At 50.1% G+C, this 18,521-nt stretch overlaps 1 protein-coding gene across 1 annotated transcript in view; it reads right to left on the bottom strand.

Annotated features, from left to right (window-relative positions):
* The window catches only part of Vwa5b1 (von Willebrand factor A domain containing 5B1), a 56,161-nt gene that overhangs the window by 22,395 nt on the left and 15,245 nt on the right, over positions 1–18,521 (bottom strand). The window contains exons 2-8 of the mRNA XM_042688668.1: positions 16,261–16,423; positions 13,995–14,147; positions 12,968–13,238; positions 11,599–11,744; positions 10,386–10,517; positions 9,659–9,783; positions 5,506–5,682 (exon numbers count right to left, since the gene is read on the bottom strand). Coding sequence (XP_042544602.1) covers positions 5,506–5,682; positions 9,659–9,783; positions 10,386–10,517; positions 11,599–11,744; positions 12,968–13,238; positions 13,995–14,147; positions 16,261–16,399 — 1,143 coding nt within the window. The 5' untranslated portion in view covers positions 16,400–16,423. The remainder of the gene's footprint in view (positions 1–5,505; positions 5,683–9,658; positions 9,784–10,385; positions 10,518–11,598; positions 11,745–12,967; positions 13,239–13,994; positions 14,148–16,260; positions 16,424–18,521) is intronic.

The raw sequence follows: 18,521 nt of genomic DNA, 5'->3' as shown, positions 1-18,521 counted from the left end.
GGTCACACTGCAGATGGAACAGCTTCTAGCCCTCATTCCAGGTCTCCACCTCACACCCAACCACCCTCAACCAGTGACAAGTCTCTATAGACAGTCTCTATAACTCATATTCATTGGATGTCCAATGACTCATCGGACTCACTGGATGTGCATTATGTAAGTCACCTTCCAAATCTTTATTATAGCTCTCTGCGGCATTCTCCTCCCCATTTTATAAAAGAGTAGATGGGGCCTTGTTGGTAAATCTCCAGTTAGTAAACAGCAGAGCTAGAGTTCAAATACATGTTACTTTATCTGCAAGTCTGCAGACATTAGAGTCTTAATCTGTGTCATCTTGTATTGCTAGGAGACCTGGATGAAGGTTTGTTGAAAAATAATGACAAAAGATTGCAGGAGTGAAATGAAAATGATCCAGGACAAGGATGAATCTGAAAGCATATGCTAAGAATTGTGCACTTTAAATCAACAATCTCATTCAATCTCTACATAGTGTATTACAGCATAGTGGGTAACAAGCTATACTTTGATGTTAAACCTATCTAAGTATAGGCTAGGTGCAGGTGGTGACTCACTCCTGGAATCCTAGCTACTCAGGAAGCTGAGATCTGAGGATCACAGTTCGAAGCCAGCCTGGGCAGGAAAGTCTATGGGATTCTTATCTCTATTTCATCAGCAAAAAGCTGGAAGTGGATGTGTGGCTCAAGTGGCAAAGCATTATTCTTGAGCAGAAGAGCTAAATAAGGGAAAGTATCCAGGTCTTGAGTTCATACCCCAGTACTGGCACAAACAAATACACAAAAAACTATCTGGGTATAAATTCCACCTTTACCATCATTACCTTGACCTAAGGCATAGGCTCATCTGATGTTGCTTCTTTTCTTCTTCTTCTTCCTCCTCCTCCTCCTCCTTCTTCCTCTTCTTCTTCTTCCTCCTCCTTCTTCCTCTTCTTCTTCTTCTCCTCTTCCTCCTTCTTCTCCTCCTCCTCCTTCTTCTCCTTCTCCTACTCCTCCTCCTCCTCTTCCTCTGCTTCTTCTTCTGCTTCTGCTTCTTCCCAGTACATGCTATTATTATTATTATTACTACTATTGCCAGTCCTGGGCCTTGAATTCTAGGCCTAGGCATTGTCCCTAAGCTCCTTTGGCTCAAGGTTAGTAATCTACCCTCTTGAGCAACAGCACCACTTCTGGCCTTTTCAGTGATTAATTGGAGATAAGAGTATAATGGACTTTCCTATCTGGACTGGCTTCAAATATCGACCCTCAGATCTCTGCCTCCTGAGCAGCTAGGATTACAGGTGTGAGCTACCAACACCTTGCCACCAGTAAATATTATTAATATGAGGTACATATTAGTATTAGAATCCCTATTTTACATGAAAAGAAACTAAAGTTCAAGAGGAATTGTCCTGGAGGACAAAAATCCAAGACTATGACCTTGGCTTTCAAAATGCAGCTTTGATGTCTTGATTTATGTTGACTCTGCCTTGGCACAGAGCTCAGGAATGCAAGTCTCCCCTTCACCCCATGTAGTTTATAACAGCCCCCAAAGGATCTCAGCACAGCATTGGGGAAACACTGCCACCTTCTACATCTCGCAGGAGACAGTTGCCAGTGGATTCCAGCGTGCAGGCTACTCAGAGCCTCAGCCCCATCCCACCCCTTCTCTACACATTAGCATTACACATTCGCCTTTACATTCTGTCTCTCTCCATCCCTTGTGTCAATACATTTTGTGTCTCCGCAAAAGAAGTCAATATAGGCTTTTTTTCATTAGCCACTAATGCGTATTCCTGCTGTCAGGAGACTCTGCAGATCCATACAGATCATCTTGGCTCGCACATATTAGAATTTTTAAAACCATGTATTTGGCAGCGGTGGCAGCTGAAGAAAGAGACCAGCTGCAGGAAATTAAATTGGCTGAACTTTCCCCCCTTGGCGTGAGCTATTTGGATTTCGAGTCTCTCCTTCCTCTCTCAGCCTAGTTATTCCTAAGACTTCAGCCCAATGGACCATAATGAATGACCCCACCCCACCCCCAGTAGCCTATTGCCAGCAGGGAAAAGAGATTCCTGTGTTTTTTTTCCCTCTGAAAGGGTCGTGTATAGCAGAACAGATTGCACCAGTATAAAGCAATTTGGGAAGGGTTGACCTTGAGCTCAGTGAGTGGAACTGGAAAAGAGCAAGGGAGACTCCAAGAGGAAAGGGGGCTGGAAAAAAAAAAAAGCCAGAGCATTCTGGAGCACAAGGATTGGAGAGTTGCTTTAGTCCAGGAAGTGTATTTCCACTTGTAAATCAGTTCCATTTGGTGGAAAGTAACTGCTTGTAACAATGGCATGAGAAGACTACAGACTGAGTCCAAACGCTTAGCAAGGTGGGGGGAGAAGTCGTGATCAATTATTGATGTTTTCCTGGGCTTGGAGAGGGGAACAGAAGGACATGAGACATTACATTTGCCCTCCCTGAATTAATCCTCCCTTCTCATTTTACGGAAAGCACAAATGAAGCTCAGAGTTGAAAATCAATTTGTTCAAAGTCACGTTAGCAATTCAGCGACAGAATCGATCCTAGGCCCCAGGATTGCTCTTTGCATAAGGCCATGCAACAGGAATGACATAATCAGAGAAGAAAGCTTTTTAAAGGAGAAGTGCAGGCACAAGTCCTAATGAGCAATGTGGGGAAAATGAGCACTCTGGCCAGATATGGAAGACCCAGGCTTCCTCACAAGCCAAGCGATGCTGGAAAAACACTTAACCTCTTGGAGAATCAGTTTCCTTAGCTGGGAAATGAAGAAAAAAATGGGTGAGATGGTCCCTAAGGGATGCTTAGGTTTGTGATCTGAGGATACTCCAGGGCAGGAAGAACCTTTCTTCTGTCAAGAGCCATTTGCATATTTATTACATAGTGGCAGACAAGCCACAGGCAACCAATTAGAATCATGCATGTCTGTCCCATCATGTTGCAAATTATTTCACAGGTCTTACATAGCCCAACAGGGGAGTAGGGACCTTCCCACCCTTTCTCTGGGATAATGGGATGTCTTCTGGAGCCTCAGGGCTGTAGGATGGAATATGGAAGGCCTGTAAGGCTGGAGGGAGCCTCAGCTCTGTAGCACCATGGACAGCTCCTTAGTTTTCATTCTCTCCTTTGGTGGTGGGGAGAGGTGGGAGGAGGTGCCAACCAGCCCTGCATCATAAAGTCAAGATGCCTCATATAGGGTCTTGGGTCATATTTATGCTCTGTGTGTCATGCTTTAAGGTAGAATCTGGTCCTAGTAAGCCCTCAGAGTTAGCAGGCCTCTCAGATCCCACCTATTTAACCCCTCCTCTCTTTGCTGAGTCTGTTGCCCTGGCAACAAAAGAGCTTGCTCCAAGGACAAACTAAGGGGGAGGGGCAAAATTCTAGGTGACTGCAGAGCCCCACTCTCTTCTTCTTCTTCTCTCCTCTCTCGTTCTCCTGAATTCCAATAGGCTGTCCAGCTCAATGAACAGACCAAGGTCTTTCAAAATATTCTTCATAAACCCAGAAATAGGCCCCATGGGGAAAACTAGATGGGAAAGATCCGGCTCTTTCTCCTGTCTTCTCATTTCCCTCCTCTCCCCTTTTTTTGGTAGGTCATGGGGCTTGGGAGTAACCCCTGAGCATTTTTGCTCAAGGCTAGAACTCTACCACTTTGAACCACAGTGTCACTTCTGGTTTTCCAGTGGTTAATTGGAGGTAAGAGTCTCATGAACTTTTCTGCCCAGGCTGGCATCGAACTGAGATCCTTAGATCTCAGCCTCCTAAATATCTAGGATTACAGGTGTGAGCCACCAGCGCCCAGATATTTCTCTGTCCTTCTTTCCCTTACCTCCTTTCCTCTCCCCCCCACCTCTCTCTCCCCTTTTTCTCTCTCTCTTTCTCCCTCTCCCTGACATTTTTTTTTTTGTTTTTACTGGTACCAGGTTTTGAACTCAGGGCTTCACACTTGTTTGGCTTGATTGGTTGGTGCTTTACCAACTTGATCCATGCCTCCAGCCCAGCTTTTTGCCGGTTCTTTTGGAGATGAATTCTTGAGAATTTTTCTGTCTGTGCTGACTTCATACTTTGATCCTCCAGTTTTCAGTCTCCTGAGTAGCTAGGATTTTAGGTACAAGTCATAAGCACCCAGCTACAGCACTGGGGTTTGAACTCAAGGCCTTATGGTTGCTAGGTAAAAGCTCTACCATGTCAATGGAGCTTCTGGCATTTGGTCCTTTTAGTAGACATGTGTTCCACTCTTAACTATGGGCTCTTTGAGGGCAGCCACCGTGTGTGCATTCTGCTCTGTGTTCAAATGCCTACATGCAGGGCTTTGTACATGGTAAGCGTTTGAGAAAAGGAAGGATCTAATTATGTCTAGTTGGTTGTGGGGGCCATGCCATCAAATCTCTTATATAGCTGAAATACTCAGAACCAAGTAGTAGAAGTAAAGTGGTCAGGCCAGTAGGAATGAGGACGTAGACACAGGTCCAGTCATAGACCAGAGTAGCCATGTGACCTTGGTAAATCACTGCAACTCAAAGGACCATTTTTCCTATGTGGAAAATGGCAAAAATAGGAGCAAAGCTCCAGGATACTTGTCTGGATTAAAAACCAAATATCACATTGAGTGGTTTGTGCAGAATCTGGCATTTACCAGGCCCTCAGCTCAGATTAGTTTCTTTCCTCTTTCCTCCTCAACTCATCTCCTTCAGGACTTAATGGGGTACTTTAACCAAGACAGGCGTGCAACCAAAGTTAATACAAAACCAAGGTCAGCTCTTGATGAACTCATCTCTTGCATATGGACCATAGTTCTGCCTCTGCCCTTATCACATCAGGATTTCATTTGGGGAGCCAATTGAGTTTGGTTGTCTTTGCTTAAACTGATTTTAAAAAATTTAAGTCCCATTGCAACAATGAGATGTACAAGACGTATGTTGAAAAACGAACTTTACAACTTTGGCGAAGGGAGGGGGGGTGGAGGGAGAGATGGGAAGGGATGGTAAGGGGAAACAAAGGAGGAGGCAACAATGCTTGATAAGAAATGTACTCATCACCTTGCTCATGTAATTGTAACCCCTCTGTACAGTATTTTCATAATAAAAAAAAAGAAAAAAAATTTAAAAAGTGTTGTTTCACCAGGCACTGGTGGCCCATGCCTGTAATCCTAGCCACTCAGGAGGCTGAGATCTGAGGATTGTAGTTCAAAGCCAGCCAGGCAGGAAAGTCCATGAGACTCTTATCTCCAATGAACCACTAGAAAACCAGAAGTGGAGCTGGTTCAAAGTGGTAGAGCTCTAGCCTCGAACAAAAGAGCCCAGGCTGTAAGTTCAAGCCCCATGACGGAGATACACACACACACACACACACACACACACACACACACACACACACACACACACACACACACACACACACACACACACACACACACACAGTTTCCTTAACAGCTTTACCCTTGCGCCCTGAGCCTAGGCATGGGGTGGGGTGGGGGATGGATGGGTACCTTGACACGGTGGATATTGGTCCCACTCATGCTGCCACTCCTGTCGATGAGGAAGATGAACTCGCCGTGGGTCTTTCTCAGGTTGGGCTGCACAGACTGGAGGTCAGGACAAAAGTTGAGCATGATGACGGAATGGTGAGGGATGTCTTTATGGAGGCGTTTCCGGATGATTTCTGACTGGAGGAGAAAAGAAATGGAAGGGTCTTGAGATACCCCTTGGTGACTCATGCCGGTGTCCCCTGCTCACTCACCACACAGTATCCAGATCCCACTTCCACTCCTGCACCAGGGACTTCCACGTGGGATGTCCTTGGCTTGCTTGCTGTATGCTCACTGATTGCAATACTAAGCATGGTTTTGCAGGCAGCAACATCTGCATTTGAATCCTGGCTCTGTTACCATCTGATTGTGTGATCTTCAGCAGGGCTGGGCCCTTGGGACAAAAATGTCCACTTCTCAGGGTGGGTGTGAGGATGGTCTCCATTAACATATAAGTGAGGGTCCCTTAGGCCCCCAGTGAGTACGGGTCTCTTCCACTTTTATAGTGGATAAGCTAGCTACTCTCTGGCTCCCCTTGGCCATCAGCCTGGTTTCCCGGCTTTACTGATTCTCTCTGGCTGATAAACTCCACTTCGTCCTTCAGTGTGAGGCCTTCCCCAGCCTCCCAGGTGGACTTAGCTGCTTTGTCTCCTCAGTCATGAAATGAGGGCAAGAGTGCCCATGGCACAGAGTTTTATATGGATGAAGCACCCCATTTATGGGGTTGTTGCCTGGTAGGAGTCACTGCCCGTGTGGCCATTGACAGTCCCCGGGGTCTTAGCTCATCTTACACAGGGTACAGCCTGTACTCCTATCTCTGCCTCTCCTCGCACTTCTATGCTTCTTGGTAGCAAATGATGTGTTTGCCTCGTTTGCATCTGAGATCAGTAAACATTGAAGGAAGTATCCTTTTTGGTGGTACTGGGGTTTGAACTTAGGGCCTTGTGCTTGCTAGGAACGTGTTCTGCTCCTTGAGCTATGCTTCCACTGCTTTATGTTCTGGTGATTTTTGAGATAGGGTCTTGCCTTTTTGTTAAACTGGCCTGGACTGTAATCCTCCTATTTCTATTTCTCATTGTAGCTGGGTGACAGGTCCACCCTGCCACGTGGAACCTTTTCTGTTGAGATGGAGCCTTGCAAGCTTTTCACCTAGGCTGGCTTCCAACTGTGATCCTCCCACTCTTAACCTGACAAGCAGCCAAGGATTATAGTCTTGAGCCATCATGCCTGACACTTCCATTCTTTATCTCATGTGGCTTCAAAGTTGACCCTGAGGCCACAAGCTGCTTCAGATTCCTTTTCTGGGTCTCTACTCATTCTACTCCATACCAAGTGTCACGTTCTCCATCCTTACTCCTCTCCCTCTCGGACTGTCTCTGTGTGCACACATCTCTCCTCATCTGCGTCTCAGTTTCTGTTGATCTGGATCCTTTCCTCATCTCAACAGAATTCATCGTCACCCACTGGGTTGCTCAAACCAGAGGCCTACAGTCTTCCTTGATGATTCTCTTCCCTACCCCACGTATCCCAGCCTTCGGAAGAAGACCAGGGTCCTGCAGCTAGAGGACATGTTGAACATGACTGTGTCCAGTGATTCACCCAGGCTTAAGATGGGTTCATTTCTTGCTGGACCTCACCATGGTCTCTTAGTACTGGTTTCTTTCTCCTATGCTGACTTGCCTGCAGCCCATTTGACACACAGTAGCCATTCTTTCCCTTGAGCAACACTTAGCACTCATCCTTGGCAGCACTTTTTTTTGTGCCAACCCTGGGGCTTGAATTCATAGCCTAGATACTGTCCCTGAGCTTCTTTTGCTCAAGGCTAGCACTCTAGCACTTGGGCCACAACACCACTTCCAGCTTTTTCTGAGTAGTTTATTGGAGATCAGAATCTCATGGTCTTTCTTGGCCCCAGCTGGGAACTGCGATCCTCAGATCTCAGCCTTCTGAGTAGCTAGGATTGCAAGCACGAGCTGCTAGGCACCATATTTTATAAAGACTGAGCTTGCCAGTCCCTACCCCCCTGCCCATCTCATCTGAACCAGTCAGCTCCAAGTATTTCAGCTGCATATTCTGGCCACATTAGTCTACTTTGTGTTTTCCAAACTACTTGCCACGATGCTGCTGGCTCTTCTTTGCATGTGGTGTGTGCTTTTTGCCTGCCCCTCTTCCTGGTGGGCGCTCTGCCATCCACCAGGTCTCAGCTGCACACAGACATTCACTAAACATCTGGCTCATGAGCCCAGTGCTGTCACGATTATCAAACCATCACGTCCCATTCTTCTCCAAAATAGTCTCATTCACTTGTGCCAAACTCAAAGCTCCTTGAGGACAAGGGATGCAGCATTTTCAACATTTTCCCGCCAGTGCCTAGAACATAGAGCTGACACCCACCGAGCCCTTTGTGTTTGGTGATTGAATAACAGAGAGAGGGGGTCCGAGTGTGCCATCTCTTTGTCTGCCACAAACTGATGTCGACATCTTTTTTGTTTTTTTCTTTACAATCTCTGTCTCCCTTTGTGTTGTTTGCCCTCTCTCTGACAGCTTATTCCACCCACACTTCCTGAGTGATGTTTGTCCTCTGGATGTCCCCAACCTGACTTCCTGCTTAGAAATCTCGCTTTCCCTTCCGCATGGAACCCGTGTGCCAAAGGCTACTTGCCCAGCCTGGCTTTTTGCTAACACAGCCCAACGCAGCAAGAGCCACATCTGCCAGTGTGAGGAGTTGGATTTCTGCCTTTCAGAGGGATGAGGAGGTGCCCTGGCTCAGGACTTGCTAATGTCTCCGCAACCTGCCATTATCCAATTACAATAAACTCATCACTTCTTAGCAGCTGCCCATTGATCGCTGTCATCCCTGGAGCTCATGAGACTATGATGTATTTTGCATAACCAACCCAAGGTGGCAAATTAATTTTCATTTGCTGCAGCGGTCCCAGAGCTAATGGATTTCAGGTTTGGCAGGCAGGACAGCCAGCCTTAGGTCTGGGAGACCCAGTGCCCTCTTGCCCTGCCTCCTCCAGCCATGTGCTGCCTTCCTCGGGGCTCAGGGGTGCCCCTGGCATGGCCACCCCTCCACTCTGACAGCCTGGCTCAACTGCTTCTCTCAGCGGATTCTCCTGGGAGGGCAAATGTTTCGGGGTGTGTGTGTCTCTAAACACAGGAGATGACAGGCACTGGGTGTCCTCACCATCCCCTCCCCCCAGCCTGAACCCAGCAGATGCTTCTGGTGGGGGTCTCTAACCTGGGTGATGGAATGAGCAGTAAGCCATCCTCCCTCTCCTGTCTACTTCCTTCCTTGTGGGCCATGGTGTCAACTGAGCTAACCAGGAACTGGAGGGGCAGTTAAAGCCCAGCTAAACTGCCTCCATATGGTGAACTCTAATTCCTTGGCTTCACTGTCACCGATTTGAACTCCTGAAATAACCAGCTGCCTTTCTTCCAACTATCTTTGGGTGAAGGACCCATCCACGGAGGGAGCCAATAGGAAGAGATGTGCCATGATTCCTAGACTTGGCATTTCGGGTGCGAAACATGGGTGGAAGGGAGATGGATGGGTGTGGTTGGCAGCTCAGCCTCAACCATTCTCTTTCCTGTCCCTCTACTATGGCCTCATATTCTCTAGCTCCATGTGGGGGAAGGCAGAGAGAAAGGATCTTTCTTAGGCTTTCTTCAGTCTGCCTTTATCCTATCTTTAGTAGAGAGCAATGATCCCAGATGGAGGAAGAACAAGGGTCTGCCCATTCCACCGAAGGGAAAAGGGAGGCCAGTAGACAGAGAGAGAGCGTAGTGAGGGCCCCTAGCCTGGGGGATGGACTAACCTAGAAGGAGGTCAAAGCTGTTCCTGCCACTAGCTATGAGTTTTGCCTGGCTTTGACTCCTTGGTGGTCCCTGGAGGAGGTGACTTGGTAGGAAGACAGACCAGTGTGACTGTACCATTTGCAAGTCTACCTGCCCTGCAGTGTCCTAGCCCAAGCTTGGCTATCAACTGTCCATGTGACCTCATGAAGTGTGTGTGTGTGGGGGGAGGGCTGCCTCTCTATCTCGGGCTCGGATTCTTACAGGTTTAGTGGAGACCAAGTTCCCCATGCCATCGGCTGGGCCACCAGCTCACCTTCCGCTCTGCACTGTTGTCCTTCCTCGTCCCTCTGATGAAATCCATTCTTCCCTTCAAATGCTGGTCAAACTCTCCCAGGGTCATGTCCCCCTTCTCCATCAGGACATGTGGCATGTGAGGCTCTGCAGAGATGACATAAACCCTCAGTGCGTGCCCAAGGGGCAAGGGAGGTGCCAGGGGTCTCGCCTTAGGGCAGGCTCTTCATTGGAAAAGGGAGCAGGACCCTTGGCTGCCGGAAGCAGTGTGGGGTGGGGGGAAGGCTCCTTTGCTGTGAAGCATGAGAGCCTGGTGCCCATGAATACGCATGCCCCGCTCCATGCCTCAGTTTACCCTCCTGTAATGGAGAATTGGGACTAGGCCGATGACTTGGGGATCTTTTCAGGCCCAGACATTCTGGGAGTTTGTGAGTGAGACAAGTTGTTGGTCCCCAAGGGTGTAGAGCTACCAAGGTTCCAGCAAGCTTAGGGTGTCCTAGAGCCCCTCACGCAGCTGCTTTGGGGACCACACACCCCATAGGCAGATGATCTTGGACCTCTGGAGCTGGCAAGTGGGCAGGAACCATTTAATTCTGCCAGCCAGAGCCAAGTTCCCAGAAGGAAGTGGCTGGTCTCCTCCTCCCCCCTCTCTGGCCTACACATCACCCAAATGCTTGTCCTGGCACCAGGTTCTACCAGGATGGTCCCCCTCCCTCCCACAGGCAGCAGGTCCCCACAGGGCAGCGCACCGCTGGGGTGGACGAGGATCTCCACTGGCCGGTCAAAGGTGTGCTTGTTGGCCAAGGTGATGATGATGCTTTTGGCAGAGCGGGCAGATGGGGCAGCATCGGCGCGGATCTCATGTGTGGGACTCTCCACTCCTGAGCATCACAGACAGGCAAGGACGGCAAGGGAGAGACTCAGTGGCCCCAGAGAGAAAGGACCTCAGTCAGGAACACAGGGACCCAGACCAAAGATGATTGACAGACATGCTAGTCCTGCTAGGGCCCCAGACAGTACAGCAGGTGCTTAGGTAGGCTCATGGCTCTTCTTGGCCTGGCTGTGGGATCCAGGGGGAGATCAGAAGAGCTGCTACCTCCTGGGTGGGCACACAGAGCACCCCCCTGCATGTCACAGAACAGACAGAAAATGCTTGGTACTTCAAGGTGGCTTGCTGTTTTGGTGAGTGCTCTACACATGTATCTTGCATTGGGATGAACTCTGGCTGGTAAGACACCACAGCTTAGAGTCCTCTAATGCTCACTCCCTGGGGTAGGGGTTGGGATGAGGCCATCAGAGACATGGTTAGAATTGCCTTTTACGTGCTTCATACCCAAGACCTAGCCCAGAAATTTTAGGGTGGTGGCTAGGCATCAGTAGGTCTGACAGCAATCCCAGGCGAGAGCCATCTTTTTTGTTGTTGTTGTTGGTCATGGGGCCTGAACTTTGGGCCTGGGCGCTGTCCCTCAGCTCTTCAGCTCAAGGCTAGCGCTCTACCACTTGAGCCACAGCACCACTTCTGGCTTTTTCTGTGTATGTGGTGCTGAGGCATCGAACCCAGGGCTTTCTGCATGCAAGGCAAGCATTCTACCACTGAGCCACCTTCTCAGCCCTGAGAGCCATCTTTATGCCTGTGTCCATCAAGAGGTGACCTGAAACCACATAGTTCCCTAGTGGACATTTCTGGTGGAAGCCATAGGGGTGGCGGTGGGTGGCTTTGAAAGCTGACCTGGGAAGGGCTCATTTTGGGGTTGTTTATTGGGGCAGTGATATAGGGGAGTCCACATGGCGCCATGTCTCAGCTTAGCTCCTGCTGCCTACTCCCTCTTTCCTCTCCTGGAGGGGGGGATGCTTTGTTTGAGGCTCTCTCCGTGCTAGGGCATCTTTGCCTACCCTCTCCATCTGGGCCTCCCTGCCTGCCTCCTCTCTCTCTCTCTCTCTCATCTCTCTCATCTCTCTCACCTGCAAGAAGACAGGGCCCACGGATCTCCAGCTGGAAGTTGAAGTCATACTCCATGGGATTGGACACCTCCGTGTCCAGGAGTGTCGCCAGGCACAGCCTGTTCCAAGAGTCCACAGCCCGGTTGCCAAAGCAGTGTCGATCTTTGCTGGGAAGGCATAGAGAGGAGGGAGGAGTGGGCAGTCCAGGAAGAGGCAGAGCAGGCATAAGAAAGCAAGGAGAAGGAGGCCAGTCCAGAGTAGCCCAGCCCACTGAGGGGGCTCCAGGGCTTCTGCCACCCAGGGACCATTGTTCTGGTCTTGGGGTTGAGGATGGATGCAGAGAAAAGCCAGAGTCACTTGAAGAATGGCCGTGATGGGCCATACTCCAGGCACGGGCTCAGCTTCTATCGTGGTCACCACAGCCCCAGGAGGACATGTGTCCCCTCTTCCTAGGGTGAGGTAGGAGGGCAGAGGCCACGGGCCCAAGTGCCCAAGGTCAGGACTTAGAAGAGCTGGCATCCTGGCTCCCATCTGCCCGGCTCCGTGTAAAATGGTTTGGCACATGTCATACTGCTTCTCGAGTCTTTTCTGTGGGCTAGAAGCCTTAGACACAGCACCTCTCCCTCCTATCCTTTGCTGGGGATGAAACTTTACACAGTTGCCTGGAGGACTCTGTGAGTGACCACTCCATTAACAAAGCATCTGTCACCTGCTGGAATGTTCATGCTTTTAAGCACTCTTCCGCCCCCACTACCCCCAACCTTGCTCTGTTTCCCTGTCTTTCTAGGCATGGTATCTAACCTCTGTGTTCTGGGTTTTTTTTTTGATGGTTCTGGGTTTTGAACGCAACCTCATACTCTACCACTTGGGCCTACCTCCAGCCCTTGCGATGAACAAGATTACACCTATCACAGATCTCACTCACACTCCAGCTCACTCAGTGCTGGTGACCATTCGTCCAAGTCCTCGCCGCTAATAATGCCACTTGGCATTATCTTACCTGACCCCCCTCCCTGCACTCACTAATCACATCACAAGGAGAGTATCTTTGTCTGGGTTTCACCTTTGGCTTTGTGAAAGAACATCTCTAGGTCAAAGGCACGATGCAGAGAATTGCCAGATTGCTTTCAGCCTGGGGGTCCCAGTAGAACTGGGTTCAGTGGAACTCCCATTCCCAGCCTTCCTGGCATTCAGCAGCCCAAGGCTTGCTGCTTGTTGACCTATGTCTTCCATCAGAGCGACTTTGAGGGCATGAGAATTTGACATGGATTTTCCTGCTTACAAGATGCTTAGGGGCACCAAAGCCCCAGATCCCTGATTTGCTGAGGTTCTGATGCTCCAGTGAGGAGGCCCTGCCTCTTCTGCCCTGGTGTGAGCAGAAACGCCTTACCTCTGGGTCTGCTGGTGGGATGGGCTGGTACTCTGGGTACAGAACTGAGGCACGGTTGGGGCGCAGACAGCTGGCAGAAGAACCCTCACAGCGCCGCTGGGCAGTGTTGGGAGCTCTGAGGAGGTGCTGATAAAGATGGTGACATTCTCCATGGGGGCGATGGTCCCCAGGTTGACCACAAACAGAATCCGCTCCAAATCCTCATCCAAAGCCACCTTTCCCGGGGTGCAGGAATGAGGGGAGATAGAGACCCCTTCTTGCAGTGTGCTTCCTAAAGGCCAAGCTGGTGTCAGGGGCTGTACCTTTATTATCTCTGATTCCCTGCCCCCCCTACCACACACACTAAGTTTGCTTTTTGCTGGTTTATTGGATAAAAGAGTCTCACTGACTTTCCTGCATGGGCTAGCTTTGAACTGCATCCTCAGATGTCAGTCTCCTGAGTAGCTAGGATTACCGATGTGAGCCACTGGTGCCTGGCTCATGGAGAAGCATCTTAGCATACCTTTCTTAGACCTTGAGCCAATCCACCGCTCTGTGATTCTCAGCTCCCCGGGCAGCAGAAAACAGCAGCCATGCTTTGAGTATTTCGCGTGGTAGAAGCACTTGGCTTGTATGTTCATGTGGGGGAGGGGCTGTAATTACCTATTACACGCCCCAACCTGAGACTGGTCTCCAAGCTCACACTGCTTGTGAGCAGTAGGCTAGGGAATCAGATCCTGGTATGACTTAGTCCACAGCCTGGAGCTGGGTAATTTGCTGTGTTCTCTATAGAGGTTTTCAAACCCCTTTTGCTCCCCAAATTCCTCTGATTCTACCACCCTTTGGAGGCAACAACAGGAAGAAAGGGCTATTTTCAGACCAGGAAGCTCAAACTCAGTGATGGTAATGGTTGGCTCAAGGTTAAGGACTCCAGCCCAGGTTTCCTGGCTCTACTTCCTCCCTCTTTCCACCCTAACCCATTGCATGTCTAAGGCTTTAGCGCCTAGGGACCCCCCCAGACAGCCCTGGGCCCTTCAGGTCTCCTTACGTGAGATAGTTGCAGGTCGGACACGCGAGACTTCCAAGTGGCTTGTCTCCAGCTTGGCTTTATCCTTGATCTGCACAGTTACTATGCGGTCAGCAATGACTGCCTCAAAGCCGATCACTGTGGTCTGCTCATCCAGGGGATACACGAACAGGCCTAGTGGAAGAGGGCCCAGCGTTGTAGGGTGTTCCGCCCCACCCACTCCTGGAAGGAATCTCAGATGGCTGAACCTTGCTACTGCTAAGAGAACCCAGAAGAAAGCTGGGGCTATGACCCAGCATCAGTAGTCGGCATGACAGCTGCGCCTGGCCCCTGCTAGCTCCTCCTTAGCAAAGCCAGAACTTCTGGCTTTCAAACACAGAATGGAAACCTGGATTGTCCTGCGGTCTGATTGATACACAGGCCAAACAGAACACATGGAAGACGTGGGTCTGCTCTATGGAGTTGCCACTGAGGGTCGGAGCTGGGGAAGAGCGAGAGCCAGCGTTCAATCCAGGCTCTGCTTTGTCTTCTAAGCTATGTAACTTTGACTAGACACATAGCTCCAACTGTGAGAGGGAGATAATAAAGGCAAAACCGTAGGACCATGATGAGAATTCTATCTACCATTCATTGAACTTCATCCTCTACCATGTGTACCACACATTAAAAAAAAAGTATCTGCAGGCCTCAAGGCAAATAGCTGAGGGTCAGATTTAAGAAAAGGTTTAGGCTTAAATCCCTGGTGTGTAGGGAGCATTATTAAAATGCAGGCTGGTTTTTGTTGTTGTTGTTGTTGTTACTTAGTGGACCGAGGTCAGGGTCTGAGATGGCAGTGGCAGATGGCTTCCAAGAGATGCTAAGCTTAGAATACAAAGGGCTCATTTAGTCCACTGTCTGGACAGTGAGCCCTCCACAATCCCTGACTTCCTGTCCCCCAGAGCCTCATCTGTAAAATGGGAGCACACGTTCCTCTTGCACTGAGTCCACTGGAGGGCTGTCTCAAAGTCCTCCAGTCTCCTGAGCCCCAGCAGAGTCCCACTTTCAGTCTTCTTTCTCTAGAGTCTCCCAAACAGAGGAGCAGAGCTGTTTGCTCTGCCCAGATTTCTATGGGGAGGAAAGCTCCCTGCAGGATTGTTGGGCCAGCGTTGGCCTCTAGGACCTCCCCCCTCTGGGGGGAAGTGGGAACTAGACATTGGTTTAGTGGTTAGGAGGCTCTGTCATTGCCAATGAGAAGGGAGTGCTGGCCACAGAGAGCGGTGTGTATTTACCAAGGACGCTGGAGGCCAGCACCTGGCCACACTCTGACTGGCCCCACTGATGAGTCACTGCTGCAGCCTGTTTTCCATCCACTCTGTCTTTCCTCTGGCATTAGCTCATCAACTCCTCCCTGCAGTCTCAGATATGTAGATAGCCAGAGAGGAGGACCCTGACTTTGAGGGAGGGCATGGCTTCCCCGATGTCATTGGGAGCCAGAGCCAATGTGTGGATGGAGGTGGGGGTGGGCTCCGGAGAGTCCTGTGTGGGTGGTTTGAGACAGGTAGTTGGGGCAGAGGAGCCTGTCCTGAGCCTAAACCTTGACTTAAATCTGATCCTAGGCTATTTGCCTTGAAGCTGAAGGGCCAACCTGGTGGAGAGATTATCTATCTATCTATCTATCTGTCTATCTATCTATCTATCTACCTACCTACCTACCTACCTACCTACCTACCTACCTACCTATCCTTTCCCAACCTTGTAAGGTGTTATTTTCCTGCAAATGAGGACATGCAGGCCTTAGAGAGACGTGTTTGGTTCTGAAGGTGAGTTAGGGTTGTCTTAGCACATATGGGCACTGTGGACTTTCTCCTGGGAGAGCTGTATTTACTTCCTTCTGTTCCTTCCTCATCTAGCCTCAGGGACAGAGCAAAGTCACCAACACATCCGTAGGTCAGAGTGAGAGACCATGGCTTAGCTCTGGGGAAGGTGTCTGGTGTGAGTGTAGTTTAATGTATCAGGGTGAATGTTTATTATAGGCTAACCTTCTCCGCCTCCTTCCCTACTTCCTTCCTAGACCTGCCATACAAATTGCTCATCCAAGTCCTTGTCTCTGTATACACACACCACACACACAGAGATAGAGGGGGAGGGGGTGAGAGAGAGAGAGAGAGAGAGAGAGACTCAGCAATCACCCGAGTTTTCCAAGCAAACATCAGGACAGGACAGGGTTTCAGGATGGAAGAGGAGGGTTTAGCTGTGGGAAGCATGCTCCCTCTCCCTTCAACCCCGCCTCCCCCGCTACAGTTCTTACCCTGGAAGGGCTGAGCCTCCAGATTGCCATAGGTGAGGGAGGCAGTCAGGCCCAGGGCGTAACCACTGACGAAGGAGGTGACATCAGATGCGGTGAGGGGCAGGGCTGCCCCTGTGATACGGTTCAGCAGGCCAGGCATCCCACCAGCTACTTAAGTCAGGGCCTGCAGGACACAGGGAAGGCAGGAGATGGGAAGAGGCCCCCACAGTCTCTAGCTACTTTTCTTGTTTCTGACTCAGTTGACAATGGGAGGTGATGGCCTTTGTTTTCAAGGCTTTGCCAGTCTCCTCCTCTGCGTAGATGTCTCCACTGCAGTTGGGTTATGAGGGCATACAGGAAGCACCTTGAAGACACCAATATGAGGGCAGCTACCACCTTTCCAGGGGTGCAGGCCAAACGCCAGAAAGTCATTGCTATGGCCTGTTGTCTCTTTCTTGCCATCTTGCTCAGTTCATCACAAGGGTGGTGACTCGTCCTTGCATTCTTGCATTCCTTCTTTTTCTGGACCTTGACTCGTGTGTGTGTGTGTGTGTGTGTGTGTGTGTGTGTGTGTGTGTGTATGTGTGTGTGTGTGTGCGCGTGCGCGTGTGCGTGCGTGCTTGTACTGGGGTTTGAACTCAAGGCCCTGCACTCTCATTTGGCTTTTTTTTTTTGTTGTTGTTCAAGGCTGACTCTCTACCACTTGAGCCACAGCCCTAGTTGTTCATTGGAGATGAATCTCATGGACTTTTCTGCCCAGTCTGGCTTTGAATTGTGATCCTCAGTTCTCAGTCTCCTGAGTGGCTAGGATTATAGGTATGAGCTGCCAGGAAGCGCCTGGCTTCCTATTGGCTTCTTGAATCTGTTTTTTCTTGTCATCCCGTGGCCAGGGGACATTCCAACACACAGAGTGATGAGTCTCCATCACATCCATCACTCACCACCCTTTTCTACCAACCAGTGGTTCCCGCTGCTTTTTGAACAGAAACTGAAAGCCTTAAGATAGCCCAGGGCCTGGTGTGGCCATCTCATGCCTGCTCCCCAAGCTGCTAGTTGGGCCTTGGCAGTTCCTACCTCAAGTATGTCCTCTTTTCTCCACTTGTGTGTCTGCCACTATAACTGGAAGACTAGCCCCATGCCCATCTTTTATCCATCCATCCACCACCTCCTTTTCTTTCAGCATCAAGGAATACCTCCTCTGTAGGGAAGACAGGGTGGCCATTTTCTCTTCCACAGTGTATTTCTATCAGGGTTGTTCTGCACTTTGTTCTGTGAGGTGGTCTGTCTGTCTTTATAGCGCATGCTCCTCGCGTGTGGTTATGGTCCCCATGGGTTGATGCTGCCCATTAACTCCTCAGAGTTGATTGAATGAATCAAAGAGTAACTGGCTTTTCATCCTTCCAACAGGAAGGTCTTTGGATCACTTCTCAGGACAGGGTGTCATGTTCCCAAGTGGCTGGGGGAGGTGTGTGAGTGGGAGCAAAGTTCAAGACCAGCGGGTGGAATGCAAGTACAAGGCCAAGTCTGTCTGGGATTTCCTGTGTTTGAACCAGGCAAAGCTTCCCTGGGCTGGTGGCCTGGTGCCGTCTACTTTTTTTTTTTTTTTTTTTTGTCGGTCGTGGGGCTTGAACTCTGGGCCTGGGCGCTGTCCCTCAGCTCTTCAGCTCAAGGCGAGCGCTCTACCACTTGAGCTACAGCGCCACTTCCGGTTTTCTGGTGGTTTATTGGAGATAGGAGTCTCACGGTCTCTCCTGCCCGGGCTGGCTTTGAACCGCGATCCTCAGATCTCAGCCTCCTGAGTAGCTAGGATTACAGGCGTGAGCCACCAGCGCCCGGCTTAGTGCCGTCTACTTAAGACCGCTCAGTGAGTGTTCATTTTCTCTGCCCTTTCTCCCGGAAGGATGCTGTTCTCCTCTAGGTCCTCTTCATGTCCTCAGGTACTCCCCTCCCCCCGCCCTCCAGGCCAGCAGAGTCTTTTTTAATTATGTGCTCCCTTGTGGCTCAGCCCCAGACAGCTCTCAGCCTGCCTTATCTCCTGACAGGCTGACTGATAACTGGAGGCAGACAGAGTGCCAGGATAGGGCTGCTGGATCCACAGTCTCCTCTGGGGAGTTTTCTGCCTTGGTGGCCAGAGTAGAGCTTGGTTCCTTCCGGGGACAGAACAAGATGGCAGAGTTCGTTTCCTGACTGAGCCACTTCTATTAACCACACCTGCCTCCTCTCCCTGGTTCCACTCCAGGCCAGAATGCTGATTGGGAGAATTCGGATCCAGGGGAGGCAAC

The sequence above is a fragment of the Dipodomys spectabilis genome, unplaced genomic scaffold (genome assembly GCF_019054845.1).
Source record: "Dipodomys spectabilis isolate Male_0828 unplaced genomic scaffold, ASM1905484v1 ptg000118l, whole genome shotgun sequence".
Lineage (NCBI taxonomy): Eukaryota > Metazoa > Chordata > Mammalia > Rodentia > Heteromyidae > Dipodomys > Dipodomys spectabilis.
The sequence above is the reverse complement of the archived record's forward strand: the minus strand, read 5'-3'. Positions and strand labels throughout refer to the sequence as shown.